The 21864-nt window shown below is 38.3% G+C and overlaps 1 protein-coding gene across 1 annotated transcript in view; it reads left to right on the top strand.

Annotated features, from left to right (window-relative positions):
* csmd2 (CUB and Sushi multiple domains 2) overlaps window positions 1–21864 on the top strand; it is a 539567-nt gene that overhangs the window by 485997 nt on the left and 31706 nt on the right. Inside the window, exons 53-57 of the mRNA XM_069896324.1 lie at window positions 2750–2923; window positions 9851–10024; window positions 10918–10991; window positions 15352–15463; window positions 17288–17467. Of these exons, the coding sequence (XP_069752425.1) occupies window positions 2750–2923; window positions 9851–10024; window positions 10918–10991; window positions 15352–15463; window positions 17288–17467 (714 nt within the window). The remainder of the gene's footprint in view (window positions 1–2749; window positions 2924–9850; window positions 10025–10917; window positions 10992–15351; window positions 15464–17287; window positions 17468–21864) is intronic.

The following is a 21864-nucleotide window of genomic DNA, read 5'->3' as shown; positions in this document are numbered from 1 at the left end:
TATCACGTTATATAACCATATAACATTACAGCACAGAAACAGGCCACTTTGGCCCTTCTAGACTGCACCGATCCAAGTACCCTCCTCTAATCCCACTTACCAGCTCTCTGCCCATATCCCTCCATCCCTTTCCCATCCATATACTTATACGTGTCTCTGACATTTACTCTCACACTTGTCTCAATTTCACATGAAACAGTTCAAACTAATCTAATGTAAATAAGCATACATTAATGATGCTATGCAGTGCTTTCTTCATAAGAGAATGCTTTTTTTAAAACTTCTAGTAAAGGATATGTTCCATTGGTAAAATTTAAGTAGAGATCACTAACAGTTTGGTAAATAGATTCCCGTTACCTTATGTCATTAAAATTCAAACATAAACCAGCATAAGTTGAGTAGTATCCTGTTATTTTTATATTCTTTTACCTCAAAACATGAGACGAAATCCCATTCTATTTCAGTCATAATTAAAAGATTGTAGTATGAGAAATGGTGAGCACCGTTTTGGTTGTACGTTGTATGTATATTTTGTTGTAAACCCATCCAATGCACCAATACCTCAAACACCAGTTCACCAGGTGGTTGACTCTTAATTGCCTATTGAAATGGCCAGTTAGCCTCTGCTTGAGGATCATTACAGGTGTACATTAAATACTGCTCTTGCCCTCAGCACTCATATCCTGTGAAAATAAATAAAAGGGCTCAGGCCGGAAACGTTGGTTCTTTACCTCTTACGGATGCTGCAAGAGCTGCTGAGTTCCTCCAGTATTTTTGTGTTTTTACTTTGAATAAAGCCACTTCTGGCATTTTTTTTTTAACATTTGTTCTTATGGTATGGATATGGAGGTTATGTTGGAACTCCACACAAGAACAGTTCAGCCACAGCTTGAGAACTGATCTCTGCTCTGGTCATTCTTCAATAGGAAGCGTGTGATAACATGAAAAAGTGTGATTTATGAGGAAAGGTCCACTAACATGAGGTATAAAATCACAAGAATTGAGAGAGGGACAGAAGGAAGGGAGAGGAACATGTTGATCGCGGAAGAATTAGGAGATAGAATGGAGTGATCAGTAGTTGAGGAAAAGTGCTTTGTTTCCAAGACGTAGTGTGATTTGGAAATCGCTGGCTGAAAGCGCTGGCACTTGAAAATCTCTAATGTGTAAGTCTATGAGTTGAGAATTTGACAGTGAAATTGACCAATAGAGTCCCTTTTTTACCCAGCATGGATGCAATAGGCTGACTCCAGCATTACGAGGTATCAAATTACAAAATATTTAATTCCTCAGCTTCTATGATGCAATTCAAATGTTGACATCCCGTAATGTAATCACTCTTTTCTAGCTGCTTTAATTCTGAATTCCACAAATCCTTTCTCAGGTACTTTTTGTTTTCCTTTTGGATACTCTGAGCACCTATATCCAACCAGTTCTCCTTCCCAGTATGCCTTTTCATAACTCAAAGTCAACTAATGTTTAATAACACCTTGTAAGTGCCTTGGGATGTTTTACTCTGCAATAAATGCACTTTCTTGGGATTAAGAAAACTGGAATGTTGACTTCAAAATGCTGCTGTGAACTAGTTCCATTAAGTCCACTATTTGAACATTGCTTCATTATTGGCATGGAATCAGCCAACAAACGTGACTAGCTGATTGATAACAAGGATTTGGCTTATTGAATTGCATTGAACTGTTTTGTGTTTTTTTAATTATCTTTGAGCGTGTGCTGTAGACAAATGAAATTTACATTTTAATAGATTCATTTCATCAGGAAATGCTACATCAGATCATTTTGCCCTCAGCAATATTATGATCAACATCTGCTATAGTTTTTGCACAGCTTCTTTTTTTATTGTCCATTTGCTGGATTGAAAACGCTGTTTCATTAGAAACCAAATTGTCTTGTGCTTTGGTTCAGTTGCAACTTTTGCAACTCCAGACCAATGTAGATCTCCTCCTCTGATTTATTTGTGGGAAAGGATCAACAGATCTGTCCTCATTATATTGACAGGGACCTGCTCTTGTTCCTTCCAATAGTTGATAATGCTGAATGGTCAATCGTTCAGATTAATTGGTAATTGATAATATTTAATCAATCTTGAACAATTGAGATGATAGGCTAAAGGATTATTGTACACAATTAGCACACTTTGAAAATTGAGTGGATCAGCAGATAATCATCTTGCTAGTTTTTGGTTAATGCTTTGTTTTCTAAACAAAGCAAATGGTTGTCCTTAATAACATCTAGCGATGTCTGAACAAGCTATCTAATCTAAGTTTAAAAGCAACGTTTAATTGTCAGTGCACATTGTCCTTCAGAGGATCATAAATGTAGAAGATTGTCATTTCCAAATAAAATGACAGCTTCTGTAAAGGCTGTCCATTGTCTTCTTTTAATATTCACTTCCACTATACTCTTTCAAACCACAAAGGATGAATTTCCATCTGAGTTAATCATAGAAATTATAACAACAAATATTAGTGCCAATGTTTTAATTTCATTTTTTTTATTCATTTGTCATTTCTAGTGGTATAACTTCATTTTAAAATTGTACATTTATAAGTGCATACTTTTCCTTTGTGATGCTGGGTGAGATTCTCATACAAAGGACATTACATCCTGGGAAGCAACGCTCCTTCAGTATTGTGTTTGAGTAGTACCTTGAAGTGAATGGCTAACAGTAGAGTAAGATTTGCTGATCGTGACCTAACTGATGCTATTGATCATGAACACTGCCCTTTTGCAGCTATCAAATGCCAACCTCCACCCAGAATCCTCAATGGAATTGTTGTGGGAACGGATTTCAGCTGGGGAGCCAGCATCAGCTACACCTGTTCTGAGGGATACCAGCTCTCTTTACCTGCTGTGCTGACCTGTGAGGGGAATGGGACATGGAGTGGGGAAGTTCCACAATGCTTCCGTAAGTATATCCCATGCATGCAGAGCCTCACTAACCTGCAATATCAATGTAATATCATACAACAAAATGATAGAACTGATGAAAGAAATTAATTCAACATAAAATAAAAATGAATTTTGATTTATATGCTAAATTTAAATTTGGATATATAGTATGGTCACAGGCCCTTCCAGCACACAAGCCTGTACCACCAAAATATCCCACTTACAACCCGTGTAAGTTTTGAAATTAATTAATATAAGGAAACAGAGTATAAATAAAAATATATTTTGGCATTCCACACCTCCTTTAATCAGACAAAGAAATAAAGATAAATTCCTATCTTTGAGGAGATTTACAACCAATGAATTTTAATTAATATTTCATTGTGGGAATTATGTCAGCCAGTTTGCCTGCCTCAAGTTAATGTCCCACAAGAGTAAAATAAAATATTTTGAATTAATGGTTTAATCTGTGAAGCTGAAAGTCCAAATGAGTGAACATTTGGATTCAATCATTAGGATGTATTTTAGTGATGTTGGGTGAGAATTTAATATTGACTAGCTGCAAGATATTTAATGTTGATGTTGGAAAATAAAAAAACCTGCAGCTGAATGCCTCATTCATGAGATAATGCCTCCAACAAAAACACTTTCAGAGCAGCTTCGGTAAATCAGAAATTAAATATTCAAATCATTAAGTGGGATTTGAACCCACAGCCTTCTGCTTGAAAGAAATAAACCCTTTCATTCAATCATGTGCTGCCAAGTTTTGATGTGGTGACAAATTTGCTTCAGGCATCCTGGATTGTGTTCGGTCTGGCTACGTGTCACTGTTGCAATCCTTTCCCCTCATGGCCCGCCCCCCCAAAAAAAAGAACTTGATGGCCCTACCTCTCACAAATATTCTGAAGCAACTCGTATCCTGCCAACGCCATTACTTTGGTGATCCCAACTACAAAGTGTATCACGAAATTATAGGTGGTGACTAGACAGAATAGAGGATAAAGTCTTATCTGCTCTTATGGGCTTCATACAGTTAATATAGTCAAAGGCCTATATACCGTTCCCCAAATTTGAAACAATTGAAAAAAATAAAAATAGTTTCCATGTATAATTCATGAATTAAAGTAATTAAATATTGAATTTCATTAAAATATAGTGGGGGAAAAAAAGAACAAACCATTTGATTTCTTTTAATGGCATTAATCAACATGAATGTGCCATTCTGGACTAATGCTGGTAAACAGCTCGGGGACTGAACACAAGGTACATCTCATCTCAGGCTCAGAAACATACGGAATACTGAAACTCAACGACTCTAAGTTTGGTTCAATTAATTAGATTTTGTCAATAATTATTTTCTCTCAATAATTCAACCTCATTTAGACAAATTTCCTTTCTAGCCATCTGAAAGATTAAGTGAATAGAAAGGTTTCAACCACTTGTGTTGCCTTGAAACAGTACTGCATCCAATGTTTTTAGATTAGGAAACCTTCCTGTAGTTTGTAGGGAGATGTCTCTTGCAGAAATTGGTTGTGCAACAACAAAGACTCTGCTTTATTAATTGTAAAGTACTTTCAGAAGTCCTTGAGAGAAGTAAGACATTATGTAGATATACATCTTTCTTTTGCTGTAAAGTAGCATGCTAAATCTGCTTCATGGAACAAAATCAGATTAAATTATGTCATTGCACTCATTTTCTTCTTTAAGAATAAAACATTTAATAATTTACCTGCTTTTATTCTTAACTCAAAGCTCAAAATGTAATTTTTTTTTAACATGAGTTTTCATGTTCAGGGATACACGAATAATTTTGTACAATTTTTTTTGGAAGCGAAACAAAATGTTATTTTTTGTTTAGCAATGATTATGTTCCTCATCTCCAGTATCAGTCACATTGTTGTGCACCCAAATGACACATTCATATCACAGAAAGAAACAGCTGCAGTCCACAATAGAATGGAACGATTTCCAAGCAGTGGATGCCAAAGTAACTGAATGCTTTGACGTGCTCAGAAGTCGTACAGAATGGCTCATGATTAATTAAACCAAGTCCAGAAAGAAAATAAGAGAGGGGGAGGAAGGAGAGAGAGACTGAGAGAGAAAATGTGTGCCATTCATTATCCGTTCATGGTTTATAAATCTGCATGGGATTGTTTCATAAAGTACTTCGCACAACTACAGCATAGCAATCTATTTTTCTTTGAAATGCAGGACAAGGATAGTCCGCTTGAGTTTGTTTTTATTAGTTAAGTACTTTCACTGGTTTCTCCTGCATAGCTCAAGAGCACAATGACTCCATCTTTGAGACTTATATTTGAACATTTTGTGCACTGGCTAAACAGCAGGGAACTGAGTGTACAGTTTACCAGCAAGGATGAATTCCTTTGCATTGAACCATCAAGATATGGTCTTGTATTCAGTGAGAATAGCTCAATTTCTCTTGAGATTTTCCACAGATTGAGCCTGAAATTGTTCATGGACAGAGGAATGAGCAGAAATTGCATTTTAACTTTTCTGCAAAATGTCGATACCTTTCTCTGCTCAGCATCCCGTTCCGACCTGGTAAACATATTTAAAAGCAAGTTAGTGGGCAGTCCGTCAACTGGTGTTGTAGTGACTAATAGTAGATATGGAAATCATGGCTGTAAATGACTCCTTCCAAGTGATTATTGTTGCTGAGAAAATTATCATTCAAAGACAGAGCACTTTATAATGTGGTACTGTACTTCAAATTGTGCTTTTTGATAAGGTAAAAGCAGGGAGATGCCCAACTGAAATTTGGGTGATCTTCCAGAGTAGGTGTCTAGCCACCAATAAAAGTGATAAAATCTAAACATTTCCAGAGTTTGGCATCAGGTCCGAACCTGAGTCACTCCCTGGTCTACATCCAGCAATGGAACTTCATGTACTAGCTGTCTCAAGTTAAGCAAATGTCTCAGAGGCAAGTGAAGATCATTTGATATAGCCTTCGTGAATGAATACTGATGTCCAACACAACAGTTTCCAAGGTGATTTGTGAAAATAGGGGTGCTTCTGTGCATTGATAGAAATGGGAACATAACAAAATTAAAGTACTTTTATTTGCCTCTAAATTATTATTGTCCAATTTACATCCAGATGGCTTTAAAAAGAAAGTACATTTCGAATCAGTGTCATCACAAAGCAGAAATGTTTCATAGTTTTCTATTTTACAGAGGACCTGCCAAATATTTCAAAAATGCTCTGTAATTTGCCCATTTGTATGTTCAACCGATATCTCATTTTGAATTGAACTGGCAATTACTTGACTCTTATAGGCTCCATGAAATTAGTTGAAGGGTATTTAACTAGAGTAAACTGTCAACATCAAGAATAGACTTGAAAGCTCTAAAGAAGTTCCAGTAAGATTTGGTTCCTTCCCTTACATTAAAGATATGAGAAAACTATAACTCTGAGCAAACACTCATTTTTTTAGATATTTATAAGTTAGACATTTTGTTCAGAGTTTATTGTCATGAACAAGTCATAAAGTTCAGTGTTTGGCGGCAGCATCATCGTACCAACATTCATAATATAACTATCTTACAACATTACTATAAAAAATGTAAAAATAATATTCCATGAAAAGTAAGGCAGTGTCTTTGGGTCATTGATTATTCAGGAATTTGATGGCAGTGGGGAAGTTATCCTTGTGTCGCTGAGTGCTGAACTTTAGGCTCCTGTACCTTTTCCCCGATGGAAGCAGAGTAAAGAGGACATGGCCTACGAGGTGGGGGTCTTTGAAGATAGAGGCTGCTTTTTTTAAGACACTGCCTCATGTAGATTTCCTCAATGGGGTGAACTCTGTGTGCGATTTCGCAGGCTGAATTAACAACCCTCTGGAGTTTTTTTCTTGTGCTGAGTGTTGGCATTGATGCAACCAGCCAGAATGCTCTCCACCGTACACCTGTAGAAGTTTACAAGAGTCTTCACTGACGTACCAAATTTTCTCAGACACCTCACAAAGTATAGCCACTTGCGAGCCTTGTTTTTTGATTGAATCAATATAGAGGCACCAGGACAGATCCTCGGAGATGTTGACTCCCAGGAATTTGAAGTTCTTGATCTTCTCCAGTACTGAGCCCTCGATGAGAGCTAGGTCATGTTCCCTTGACTTCCACCTGAAGTCCACAATCATCTCCTTGGTTTTGCTGATGTTGAGCACAAGGTTGTTGTTATTACACTATTCAACGAGCTGATCTGCTTCCCTCCTATACACTTTTGCGATTCTAACAATTTTGGTGTCATCGGCAAACTTGGAATTGAGCCTGGCTATGAAATCTCAAATCCCTGACTCTCCACAAATTCCCAAGGCAAACATTTTTTATGTATAATTTTCTCATAAATGTTTACTATCTCTTATTTATAATAATTTTCTTGATTTAAGGATAGCCTCATTAGTTAAAAGCAAGAACAATTGGGAACAGGATTTGAATCTTTCATTCTCAGATGAGGTGTGGGACTCTCTTTGTAATCTGATTAATATGATCTCCTTTTGTGCACGACACTGTTGCAATTTAAAGTGGTCCATAGAGTACATATGTCTAAAGTTAAATAGTCTCGTTTTTAGTCAGATATAAATCCTTTATGTGACAAATGTAAAATTGGCGATGTTTCTTTGGTTCACACATTCTTGTCTTGTCCTAATTTAGAAAAATGTTGGAAAGATAGCTTTGAAACATTCCTAAGTTCAAATTAGAACCTTGCCCTTTTATTGGTCTGTTCAAACCATTTCAAGATGATGTTTTATTGACTCCAACTCAAAACCAGATTATAGATTTTATTTCATTGATAGCCAGATGCGCTACTTTGATTAAATGGTAAGACAATGCTCCACACATACAGAATGGTTAAGTGATATTATGTCTTGTTTAAGATTAGAAAAAAAATTACCACTAAAGAATCAAATGTTAACTTTCAAAAGACATGGGCCCATTTCTGGACAATTACATTAAGCGAAAGGATCTGGTTTGTTCTGCAGCTTTGGTGCTGTGCTGTCCATCACAATTAATCACTGCAAGAGACGAGATTGCTATCCATTTCCAGGATGTTGTCACTTGATTCTTACAAGTTAGCTTTTAACCTTGTTGAGTGGAAGGGGTTTTGAATAAAAAACATAAAAATAAAAAAAATATATACAATTCCTCGGCCCCTATCCTTAAAAGCCTTGCCTATCCCTGCATCTGTCCAAATCTCTTTGAAATGTTGTCTACCACTTCCTCTGGCAGCTCGTTCCACATAAACCCACCACACTTTGTGTTCAAAAAATTGCCTCTGATATTCCTTTTAAATCCTTCCTTCTCACCTTAAATCAGAGATCTTGTGTTAGATTTCCCCCTATCCTCAGGGAAAAAAAGATGATGACTCTTCATCTTGTGAATGATGATCATGATTTTATATACAGTTTTCTATTCTTCAGGGAAAAAAGCCCAACTTATCTTATCTCTCCTGAGAGCTCGAGCCGTCTAGTTGCTGTAACATTCGAGTAAATCTTTTCTGGACTTTTCCATCTGTATAGCTAGCTAACTAGAACTGCATGGATTACCTTGTGTGGTCTCACTAAAATAGTTGTAACATGATGTCCCAACTCTTGTACTCATTCCCTTGAATGATGAAGAATGTATACTCAATGCTTTCTTCACCACCCATATCTATGGACACCTCTATTCTATAAAGCTCAGCAATGTTCTGCCATTTATTGAACAAGCCCTGTCTTGGGATAAATTCCCACAATGCTCACAAATCCAAGATAAATTCCATCTGCCATTCTTGGGCTCACTTTTCTAGTATCTACAGTCAAAATGTATATGCAATATAATCATCTGCTGACCAACATTCACTCAATTTTTCTCTTTGACAACTTATTTGCTGTTATTGGTTTGTCATAATCTCAGGAAAGCTCCAGAACAGACACATAATAAACTGGTTAGCAAAAGAAATATACAGTGTATTTTCTATTTACCTGACTTCATCAACAGAAATATTGAGAAGTGAACTTTTTTTTTTAAATCTAAGGCCTTCCTCGTGAAGAGAAATATTATGTGTTTGATAAATTCCCTGAGAATAAGGGATCAGTAATTACCAAAACATAACATGGATCTTACTGAGGAACAAAAATTAATAAATCTGAAAAATACCATTCTAAGCAAGAAGATGAGAACATGTTTAGAAGTCAGGCAACATTTATAGAATATGGGTTAATATCAAAAATGTCACTCAAACAGTATTCAGAATCCAGAGCAATTCTGATTACATTGGAAATATGAGAACCATGTTTAAGAAATATTGACTTTCTTGGCAGCTTCTCCTTTATTCGCTCTTGGAGTCACTGGAAGTAGTTGACAATTAGAATGTTAGTGCAGGTATTTTATGGTCATGAAAAAGCACATTGAGCAAGCTGGTGCTTTTGCAGTGGCTTTCTTACTGAATTCCTCTTTCTAGAACTTTCTATCCCTAAACATATGAAAAACTAGAAATAATCTTTAATGGGTGTCTTCATTCAAGCCACAGATATCGCCCATGGATCAAAATTAAACAAAATGTATATATTACAGAATGTATCCAGTGTCTATTATCTTCAGACTTGTGGCTTAGACCACCTAAGGCACCAAAGGTGATCTTCAAATAAAGTACTGAAGGAAACGTTTGACAAATTCTAACAACGGGATACATTTAAATGATAACTCTCTGCATCAAGGGAAGTTCCTTATCAGAAATGTAGTTTCCAAGTCATATCACTGATTCCTAGAAAGCCTTTACTGAGCCTGGATGAGTCCATGTAAATCAATTCCTTAGATTGGCTTGAGAAGCCAAAATTAGAATAAAAGGTGGCCTAATGTACAATATTAAAAAAGAATAAGTAAGAAATTGCTTTTCTATGTGTTAATGAACAGTATGTGGCTCATCCATCACTTTACTATTGCAGCTGTGTTTTGTGGAGATCCAGGAACCCCAGCTCAAGGAAGGAGAGAAGACCAAGGATTTACATACCAATCTGCTGTTTTCTTTACCTGTAATCCACCACTGGTATTAGTGGGATCATCTCGAAGGTTTTGCCAATCTGACGGCATGTGGAGTGGAATCCAGCCAACCTGTATAGGTAACGGATTAAAAATGTTTCTCTGCGAGAATAATGCTCAGTGAAATATTCACCTTGGAGGTCAAAATGATCATGTTAAAATTGTAGTACTAACAGAAGCAGATACTGAATCACTCCACAAATTAAACGCACTTTGCCTTCCCACCTATAAATCCATTTAACCCTGCGCGTGTCCTGGAAATGTACACCAATTATGTCCACTGTTGAATGACCACGAGGAACTCACCGATCTCTCACATAACGATTTCTTTATGCTTTCCTCTGTCCATCTCCCATGAAGCAGTGTCTGGTCATTACTGATACCCTGGAAGGATTTAGTCCTCATTTTATTCTTGAAGTGACCTCCCATCTTAAAAGTGAAGTTCTTCAATTTTGTTGGATATTTTACTCTGGGGAATTATGTCAGTCAATCAGAATTTATTGTCATTTTTTAAAACTGTAAAATGGCTATAAAAACAACATTGCATTTCTCCAGAACAAGGTGTTACTTACTAACATAAGACCAAGCAAAGAAGTGGACAAAATGGCACCATAGCAAGCAAGTGCTGCTCAGCCATCTCAAACTCAGCCACCATCTTAACCCAGCCTCCCAATTACAATGTTATCCCTTATATATTAACAGCATAACATTACATTTAACTTTAAAACAAACTACTCCACAGAATGCCAATAACCAGTAATTTAATAGGTTTAATAAGAAATGGCCTTAAAATCACATGACCCACAGTCTTCCTCAGTTTTTTTTTTAAAGTTGCCACACCCAGGGTGTGTCTCCAATATTTAAATATACCACTGATGAATAATTTAACACAAAATATATTTTGCTTGAACCTTCTTAATTTTACTCAAATTCTGTGCTAAAACATTGACATTACATTTGTTTCTCTTTTAAGATTCAACGCACAGCACTTGTGTTGATCCTGGGGTGCCCTTTTTTGGAATACAGAACAATTCCAAAGGTTACCAGGTGAGTCACCAGCTACACTGATACCAAAGCAGCAACTACAATTACACTAACAATATCCCCCCCCCTGCCCCCCCCCCCCCACACTTGGTATACACTACAGCTCATGGAATTATAGTTAACCTCAGTAACATGACAGATAAGTCCATTTTGGAATAAATACAGTATCTCTCCAGTAAGCCCCTATGTATTGGACCAAGATGCCAGCACCTATGTTCAGCTACGAGACTGACCATGATTCCTCGTGAAGCAGAGGACTGGCAGAGGGCACAAGTAAATGGGAAGACTACCACCCATCCCCCCCCCACCTCATTTGAGAAGGAGAAGAAGAGGAAATGATCCTAAAGGGCAGTGACGATGGCAGTGGGCCAATGAAGCACTCTCAGGATGAAGAACACACAGATGGTAGGCTGGTTGCGACTTGAGGCAAGGAACTCACGCAGGCTGCAGGCCGTTGGCAATTGTGTTCAAGGGACTCACACCAGGCTTGAATCTTGAAATGATTTTTAAAAATTTCAAGTTTTAAGAAAATAGAGAATATAGAACTTAATATAATAACAATAATACATTGAATATAAAATTATTGACAAACATTCATAAGCTCCAAAAAAATAAAAAGAGTCCCACTTCTTCCAGCCACCCCCCCCCCCCCACCCCCGTCCCCCCCAGAAAAGGGGACAGATAGCAGGGAAAAAAGGGAGATAAAGTGAAAGAAAATAAGAAAGAAAAAGCCACAGGAGCAAGTTTCGCCATCTCAGAGTCACTTCATTTTAAAAGTATTAAATTTCTAATAAGGAGTATACTAATTGACAAATATCAAAATAAATTATGCAATATGGTCATTTAAGTAATCTAAATAAGGTTACTAAATTTCAACAAAACATACTATATCCTAAAGACCATAAGTAATCTTTTCAAGGGGAATACAACTTTGCACATCCATGTTCCAACTATCAATGTGAAGTAGGGAATCAGATTTCCATGTTACCGCTGTACATTTCCTGTCTGTTGACAATGTAATTGTAATAAATTTAGATTTACTTCTGGAGAAGTTAACTTTTATAACTGCCAAATTCCGCAGAATAAACAATTCTGGGTCTAGAGGGAAGTTCCCCCCCGCAATTTTTGTCAATACTTCCCCCAATTCTATCAAAAAGGGTCTTAATTTCGTACATAACCAAGTGGAATTGAATCTTGAAAAAGCATCAAAAGGCCAGCAAAGCCTGTACATTTTCAATATCTCATTATGTAAATGAAAAAAAAAAGCTAATGCCATCGAATAATGTTTAAAAGGAAAGTTATTGGTCTCTATGTTGAGGAGTAGAGCCCATCGCCAATTGTTAATTGTCAATTACTCCATTCGCTGGCAGATCACTGGTTCAGGTCCATGACCTTCTCAGCAAGGAGTGTAGGCTCTACTTCCTTGCTGAAAAGATCATGAACCTATTGGTTAGATCTAGCATGGACCAGGGTCTAGCACGATAGAGTTATGTTGGTCAGCCAGAATAACCACTGTCCAAAATGATGCTGGAGAAATCTTGATAGAAAACAGATCCATGCCCTTGCTTTCCCACCTATTTAAACTTTCAAAGCTTTGGAACTTCTAGAAATCCCAAAAACTTTAAGGCATGAAAAAAATAAACAAGTAAAAGATGTTTAAATTTTTTTTTAAATCATATCCAAATTTATGAACAGAGAGAGTGTTCATTTTGCGGTAAGACTAGCTTGTCAGTCCATAGGTCGTACAGTACTACAAATGCCATACATACTGCAGAGTTCAACTAAAAATACAGAATAACTTTAAAATCATTTTAAATGTTATTGCACCAATAATTTAGGGGAAAAGGAGCTTATCCTTTTTTCATAATAACTAGCTAACACACCATTATTACAGCACCAGTGTCCCAAGTTCAAATCCAGAACTTTGTGTCAGGAGTTTGTACATTCTCCTTGTGACTTGCATGAACTTTCTCAGATGCTCCGGTTTCCTCCCTCCCTCAAAAATATACTATTTGATAGATTTATAGGGTCTAATTAGGCAGCATGGATGAAATGGGCCAGTACTGTATTATTAAAAGTTAACATTGTACCTCACATCTGTAAAGCTTTCATGAAATGAAAGAGCTGTGTGCCATATCAGACTTACCAGAGAGTTATCTCAGTTGCGTGCTCCAAGGTTGGATGCAAGGCTGAGTCAGCTTTGAGACCTTTTTATTTGGATATGCCAAACTTTCCTGCATTTATCAGCAACATTCTGGTTAAAAGTCTGGCAATAACTCACAGAGAAATAGCTCCTTTAGCTTATTATGAAACTGATGGTATTTAACAGAAGAGAATAATTCACAAGTTAAGCATTCAGTTAATTTTGTCTTTGAGTCACTGGCCAAGATACCAAAATTTCAAGCATTTTCAGCTGTCATTGCGTTATTGAATATCAATTATTTCTATCACGTTTTTCCTCGGAAACGATTGCAGATGCTGGAAAATGAAATAAAATCAAGAACCGCTAGAAATGTTCAGCAGGACGCAGCATTGTTTTGATGTAAATTACCCAGCTCTGATTGTCCTAAAGATGGCCATGGTTTGTGTACTTGGATTGTCGTTCCTTCTGTTGTCTTCATACAGTTGAGGGTTCTCCTGTGCAATTTTCAAGGCAACCTGAGAGGTGTTCATATTGGTATGGGATGAGTACCAATTAATAGGTCAAAATGTTAAAGACAAAATCTCTCTAAGCTCCCAGAGGACACTAATGGAGCAGATGGGTTTCTTTGGGACTCAGACAGCATCATGGATTCTGCCAGTATTTTTTTTAAATTCAAGTTCTCGAACCCTGACGATTCAACTTGTAATTTGTGCATTACGGGCAGTCCCCGGATTAAAAACAAGTTCTGTAACCGAGGTCTAGATTTAATTTGAATTTGTATGCAAGTTGGAACAGGTACATATACGGTCCTTATTTATCACCAATACACTAAAACATCTTAAACAAAATAATACAGTAGATGATAATAATAATAATATAGGTAATAATACAGCACCATACCCAATAATAATTGTAACTACTAAAGGTTAACACTTACAGGAGAAGTTAATGGAGAGATGGCTACAGTTCAGGTTCCTCAAGGCCCTCCCACACCTTCGCAGCTTCCGATCCACACCCGACTGCTGCACCCACTCTTCGATTTCCCCCTTTCCCTCCCTTCTCAGTGGCCCCTCGCCCGCTGGCTGCTTTGTGCAGGCATGCGGTGTAGCCTGACAGCGGCGTCGTGATGCACGTATTACTGCTGCCGCTTCTCCCTCTCCCCTCCGCCAGGCTGCTCCTCCCCTCGCCCTCCCGCTGCTTTGCACATGTCACGTGTGGCATAGCCCGACAGCAGCATCGTATTGCTGTATGCTGCTTCATCTCTCCCCCCATCCTCCCCCCTCCCCGAGATCAGTGTGAGGGCTGGTGGCCAGTTGTTGGTGGGATGGAGGGGAGCAGGGTAGTGAGACCAGTGAGGGGGGACTGTTGGTGACACAAGACTAATAAAATTTAGCAATTTTTGGTCAACCCCGCTCAAACTGGAAGTTGATGCCATTCTACTTCTGGATGACTTTTCAGTTCATAACTATGGGTGGTTTGTAAATCAGATGTTTTTAACCCAGGGACCACCTGTATTTATCCAGGCATTTGAATAAGCATTACAACAGATTCTGGCCAGTACAGAACATATCCCATTCCTTGGTTTAATAAAGGAATACCTATGCCAAATGCATAATGGGACTTCCAATTATAAAGTATACCTATGCATGAAATGTTATAATTGTAGCAATAAATTGGTTCGTAAGTTGAAGGCATGTACCCCAAATAGCTAACAGCAGATGTGTGTGAATTTTATAGGTCAAGTAATCCTGTAATTCAGACTGAGTGGACCTGGTGGGAAATATATCATCCAATTATCAGCAAAATGGAGTGGAAAATTGACAATCATCTTTTCTCAGCAAGGATACATTACATTACCTTTGTCCACAACTGTAATACTGTGTGCAGTACTGGTCACCATACGACAGGAAGGATATATTTGGACTGAAAAGGGTGGAGAGGAGATTAACCAGGATGTTGATTGGGTTGGAGTGTTTCACTTGGAAAGAAAGTATAACCTGGGTTTGTTTCTCTTGAAGGGGAGGATGCTGGGTGTGTGTGTGGGGTGGGGGGGAAAGAGATAACCTGACTGAAGTAGGAAAGTTCTGAGGGGCTTAGACAGGGGAGTTCATCAAAAACGTTATCTGATAACAGAGTTTTGAAGTGGTGGGGGTGGGGGGGAATCAGAAGAATATTTTCTTGCAAATTATGTTAAAGTAACTTTTATCCACTTTGTGGCAGGTTGGAAGTACAGTGGACTTCAAGTGCCAGAAGGGCTATCTTCTCCTTGGATCAAGTTCACGTACCTGCCTTGCCAATCTTACCTGGAGTGGCACTCAGCCTGAATGTATTCGTAAGTCCAATTATTGTGCTTTGTTTTCACTTAAGCATTCAATGGAACTTATTCTTTTTGTGTTTGCAGTCTTGCAAATTAATTATTTGCTAATGCAAAATGAAAATAAGATTATCTCAATATAAAGCCTTTAAATTGTATTATTAAGTCATTAGATTGTGGTGCACTTGGCCAAAACTTGGGCAATTCTCCATGATGGATTTGAAATGAATTTGTGATTGAAACGAGTTTCAGTCTAAGAAATCCATTTTATTTTGAATGGAAAACCATCATCTCCTCTCTTTGAGAAACAATCTTATTTGCAGCGGAATCCCACGTGTGCATGGATGTGGTTAACCCTAGTAACTTCCAGTAAAGGGGAAAACATATTGCGCTGAAGGATATCAAGCAGTTGTGTTTGGTAGTGCACAGCTGAGAAAATTGCAGGTAAACAACTGTCCTTCTTTATAATAGAGTTCAGGGCATTCATGCAAGGTGACGTCTTTTACAGTCATTCAGAAGTCCTCAATGAATAAGCTTTGTAAGATTTCTTTTGATACTTCTACCATCTCAGAAGCCAATCTTCATCCAATTAAAAATGACATTGAAATGGATATGCTGAAGGATTTTACTGCAACCTGGCTCTATTGTTGAACTCCTGTTTCAGTGATCCAGCTCTGCCAACAGACAAACTGAGTCAATACAATTATAACTCTTATATTCGAGAACAAAATGAAAAATCATCCAGCCATGTCCTAACATGAAAAAGCAGTATACCTGCAATGCAGCCAATTATAATCTCATCATTTTGCTCTCAAACTTCAAGCAAGTGATGGAAATGATGAACATCAGTGCAATGAAAAGGTTTACCAGCGCTCAATTAGTGTTTGCCAGGACTGTTCATCTCCTGACCTCAATAAAGCCTTGGTCCAAATTTGACAAAAGAGCTGGTTTCCAGTCATGAAGTGAGATCAAGTGCTTTTCTGTCAGGGTAGCATTTGACTGGAATGGTTTGGGAATTCTGGCAAAATGGAAGACAGCATAAGCCTGAAGAAACTGACGCCATTTGGCAACATATCTGCTTGGAAGATTACTGAATTGTTTTGGAGACAAATTCTCATCATACCAAGCGCCATAAAGGAGCAGAAGGGTTCTGAAGCCCTTTTTGTTTTGGACAGAAGTGAAAAGGCCAAAATATTTCCACTTCCACGTGCAGTGGCTAATCTCCTGCTTCCATTCACCGGCAACATCTGGAGATGGGTTCAGTCTGTCTGGATCAGTTAAATGGCCTCGAGCCAGAAAATGTAAGAATTTGAGTATACGCGACCAGATTAACAAGAAGTCAAAATGATGAGGAAAACCTAATTTCTTTTCAAATTACATAAAAATCGACTAGTCTTCATAAACTTCTGTCTTGCCAGAGATGCCAATAGCAATTAATGTTCAGTAAGGTATGTACAAATGTTTTAGTTATAATCTCCATTATCTGGTTGACAAAATCATCTTAAAATGGCTGATCTAAGGACATACTGTAAGATTGTAAATCACTATGTATATTTTTCCACAAACACTGGATAATAGATCCTTTTCATACTCTGTCATTTCCAATTTTAAAGTTTTTGGTCATCATTGTACTGACAATAACCACACCAGCAGTGCGAGTCTAAGACAGCTTTAATAAACTAATATGTACACTAAGAGGTCTTGTCTCTCTGCAAGACAAACCCGGAAGGCTAGTCTGTAGCTCTGGACTGCTTTATAGACAAGGTCACTGGGTTGACCCCCGGTGGCCTAGTGGTGTAATTACATATCACCACATTCACAGAATCTTATTTTTCTTCATAGCACACCATTGCAGCCAACCCAAGACGCCATCCCATGTGAATGTGGGGTCCATTGATTTGCCTTCCCTTGGCTATACCTTAATATACACATGTCAGTCTGGTTTCTACCTTGCTGGAGGGTCAGAGCATCGGACATGCAGACCTGATGGAAACTGGTCAGGAAAGCAGCCTCTCTGTTATGGTAAGTACTTGAAAACACTGATGTTGTTGTCTTCAGCTTTTCTGATAAATAGAATCAGAAAGATATACTTGTGCCTTCAAGATCGAAACGGTAACTACAAAAGGAAAATTAACTTCACTTTTGTTTCTGTTCTGTGTAATTGTGTAAATTGGTGAATACTTCAGTAATTCATTGCTCTTGGTTGTCTGCATCAAGAAGTCCCTTATGATTTTGTCATTTAGTGCACTATGTCAAGTGGTACCTTAAGGTTTCTCTCCAGTGAAGCCTTTGTGATTATGTCTCATGTTGCTGCAGTTGTGTATATGGTATTCATCTTGTTCTCTCTCACTTTTAAAGTGCATGTCTATAATATCAAATACCAGGGCAAAGTGCTTGGGATTTATCACAATGTTATTGGAATAACCAAGAGATTTCTTTAGGCAGTCCTTGTACCTTTTCTTTGGTGCACCTCTGTCACGGTGGCCAGTGGAGAGCTCGCCATATAACACGATCTTGGGAAGGCGATGGTCCTCCATTCTGGAGACGTGACCCATCCAGCGCAGCTGGATCTTCAGCAGCGTGGACTCGATGCTGTCGACCTCTGCCATCTCGAGTACTTCGACGTTAGGGGTGTGAGCGCTCCAATGGATGTTGAGGATGGAGCGGAGACAACGCTGGTGGAAGCGTTCTAGGAGCCGTAGGTGGTGCCGGTAGAGGACCCATGATTCGGAGCCGAACAGGAGTGTGGGTATGACAACGGCTCTGTATACGCTTATCTTTGTGAGGTTTTTCAGTTGGTTGTTTTTCCAGACTCTTTTGTGTAGTCTTCCAAAGGCGCTATTTGCCTTGGCGAGTCTGTTGTCTATCTCATTGTCGATCCTTGCATCTGATGAAATGGTGCAGCCGAGATAGGTAAACTGGTTGACTGTTTTGAGTTTTGTGTGCCCGATGGAGATGTGGGGGGGCTGGAAATCTCTTGGTGCCTGCCACATTGACCACCGCCAGTGGGCTGATAACGCCTCAAACCGTGCATCTTGGCGCCTCACAGTTTGGCGGGCAGCAACCTCCTTTGAAGAAGACCGCAGAGCCCACCTCACTGACAAAAGGCAAAGGAGGAAAAACCCAACACCCAACCCCAACCAACCAATTTTCCCTTGCAACCGCTGCAATCGTGTCTGCCTGTCCCGCATCGGACTTGTCAGCCACAAACGAGCCTGCCAGCTGACGTGGACTTTTTACCCCCTCCATAAATCTTCGTCCGCGAAGCCAAGCCAAAGAAGAAGGAAGGAATAACCTAAATCCAGTCAGAGCCAACTCTCTCTGTGAAAGATAATCTTATTCCATTTATTCCACAAAAATTAGTTCTTTATCACGGTTGGAGCATGAAGGGTGTCATTGTTTAAATGCCTTCTACAATTATATATTTCTCAAAATCATTTATTGAAAAGTTTTCACGAATACTTACTGCTAAAAATAAAATAGAAAATACAGCATTAAAAATCATTTTGTTAGGTAAAGTGGGAAGATGACTGTCATATCCACTGAAACTAGCGTTGAGTGTGTTTTCCATCATTAAACATGATTGGTTCTGATGCTTTGTTCTGGCCATCATTAAACTGGAATATATTGAATAATGGAAGATATTGTGAGTGATTCTCATTTCGGTTTCATTTTGATAAAACTAAAGGAATATTTTTGCTGGTTACTGCAATTCTACTAAATGGTGAGACTAATAGGGTTTGAGGCAGGATGCAGAGGAATGGAACCTGCCTTCATTTTTTTTAATGGGTTTAAATCCAGCCTCAAGCAAGCTTAGTGAAGTCTTTTGTTTTTTACTGCTATTTTTTCAATGATTTGGACTATTTTCAACCTCTTAGTGGTACAGTCAGAGGTTCCCACCTGCTTCAAAAGGGCATCAATCATCCCAGTACCCAAGAAGAATTAGAAACAACATCTCCTCCTCAATGATTATCAACACAGGCACACCCCAAGGATACATGGTTAGCCCACTGCTCTATTCATTATACACCCATCACTGTGGCCAGGCACAATTCCAATGCCATCTACAAGTTTGTCAATGACACCAAAGTTGTCGGCAGAATCACAAACGGCAATGAGGAAGCGTACAGGAGAGAGTGCCTCGTTGAATGGTGTGACGACAACAACCTTGCGCTCAACCTCAGCAAATCCAAGGAGATGATTGTGGGAACATGTCCCAGTCCTCAGTGAGGGCTCAGAAGTGGTGGAGAGGGTCAAGAACTTCAAATTCAACTTCAATGTCTCCAAAGATCTGTCCTGGAGCTTCCATGTTGATGCAATCACAAAGAAGGTTCATCGGCACATGAAAGGCTTTCTTAGTTTTCTTAAACATTTTGGCATTTCTGTGAGGAGTCTGAGGAGATTTGGTATGTCACAGAAGACTCTCGTAAACTTCTGCTGGTATACCATGGAAAGTATTCTGGCTGGTTGCATCACTGCCTGGTATGGAGACGCCAACTCTCAGAACAAGAAAAAAACTCCAGGGGGTTGTTAATTCACACTGTGACCTCACAGGCACCAGACTTCACTCCATTGAGGATATCTACATGAGGTGGTGTCTTAAAAAAGCCACTACTATCATCAAAGACCCCCACCATCCATGCATGCCCTCTTCACTCTACTACCATTAGGGGAAAAAGGTACAGGAGCCTAAAGGTGAGCACTCAGCGCACAAAGACAGCTTCTTTCCCGCTGCCATCAGATTCCTGAATCATCAACGAACCAAAGGCACTGCCTTACTTTTCACGCACTATTCTTTTCACTTTTTTAATAGTAATGTTGTAAGATAGTTATATTAAGAATGTTTACACGATGATGCTAAAAATTCTGATTCTGAAAAAATCTCGATTCTATTTCAATGTGACGTTCCCACGCTTAAAATAAGCAATGACTCCGATCATTTTAGCTTGAAATGATAAGTTCATGAGTAACATCACAGGAAGATGGTCCAATTGAAAATGAGGGATTGATTTTGAAAAATTTAAGCTCCATAGCACCATCCATTTGTAATGATTGGCAGTGACAACTAAAATATTCTACATAATTTCATATTAAACTTATTTGAAAGCTGAACAGTGGTCATTCTAAATGAAAGTGACCCAATTGCAGTGTTGCTGGCAAGTGTAATCAGAAAATTGAGAATGGTGTCAAACTGCTCAGATCCCTTCGCAACCATTAATATTGCAACATGGAGGACTGGAAACATACTGGATAGTTTTGCTAGATCTTTTGAAAAATGCCAAAATGTTTACGAAAACTAAGAAAGCCTTTCATCTGCAATGGCTTCCCCAAATAAAGACTGAGTATTGAATAATCATCTGAGGGAAAAATTCTAGGAAATCTTTCCCTGACACCCCCCACCTTGGTCATCCAGTCTTTCCCAACAAAAACTTCAGAATGTCTCTTCATATAATGATCTGCATATTATTAAACCTACTTCTTGAAAATAATAATTCCATGGTCTCAGTATCACCAAAACTGCAATAATGCTTTGAATATTTTATCTTCTTTATTTTAATTTTTGCAACTGTCAATTCAATTCTTTTCAGATCATTGCGCATCACATGTTAAAAAAATATATAATTTGCATGACATTATTTTTGTTAAGAATTTAGTCCATATATCCATAAATCTATCGGAATGCTTTTATTTTGCTTGAGGCCTATTAATTTTCTATTTAGCTCAGCCAGCATTTGTTCACAGTAAAAGCAGAAGTGGATATGTGAAACTATTTTATGTACTATATCATGCTTCAGATTTAGGACACTTCATGTGTAAGTGATTTGGTTTCCTGAATTACTAGATGCTGTTCATGAAAGAATTTTTCAATTTCATTTTTCCAACTGAATCTTTCCACTACAAAAGCACATAAAATATGCTGCACTTTGAAGGGGTTGGACAACCTTTACATTTTGTCTAAGTCCAGTGTGAATTGATCCTTTTGAAAGCTTGAATTTGGAAGAAGGCAGTTAACTTGAGAGGTGTTTGCAATGAAATTCCTCTGGCCAAAAAAAAAGAAAATGAGAAATTCAATGCATACCTGAAGATGGCACTGCTTTATTACACTCTAACTGGACAGGATGGTTAGCGTAGTAATTTGCACAATCCCAGCTAGTGCCAGCGACCTGGATTCTAATCTGGCGCTGTCTGTAAGGTATTTGTGTATTCTCCTTGTGTCTGCATCAGTTTCCTCTGGGTGCTTTGGTTTCCTCCCACCTTTCAAAAAAAACGTGGGGTTTGTAGGTTATTTGGGAGGCATGGCCTCATAGGCTGGAATGGCCTGAATGTCTAAAATTTTTTTAAAGAACTAAAATATAATGATGTAGAGTGGCTAGCAAGATAGATTATATTGTATTTACATCAATACATAGCCTTCATCA

Source organism: Narcine bancroftii, chromosome 8 (assembly GCF_036971445.1).
Source record: "Narcine bancroftii isolate sNarBan1 chromosome 8, sNarBan1.hap1, whole genome shotgun sequence".
In the NCBI taxonomy this organism is placed as follows: Eukaryota; Metazoa; Chordata; class Chondrichthyes; order Torpediniformes; family Narcinidae; genus Narcine; species Narcine bancroftii.
Note: the sequence above shows the minus strand (reverse complement) of the source record. Positions and strands in the feature narration are given on the sequence as shown.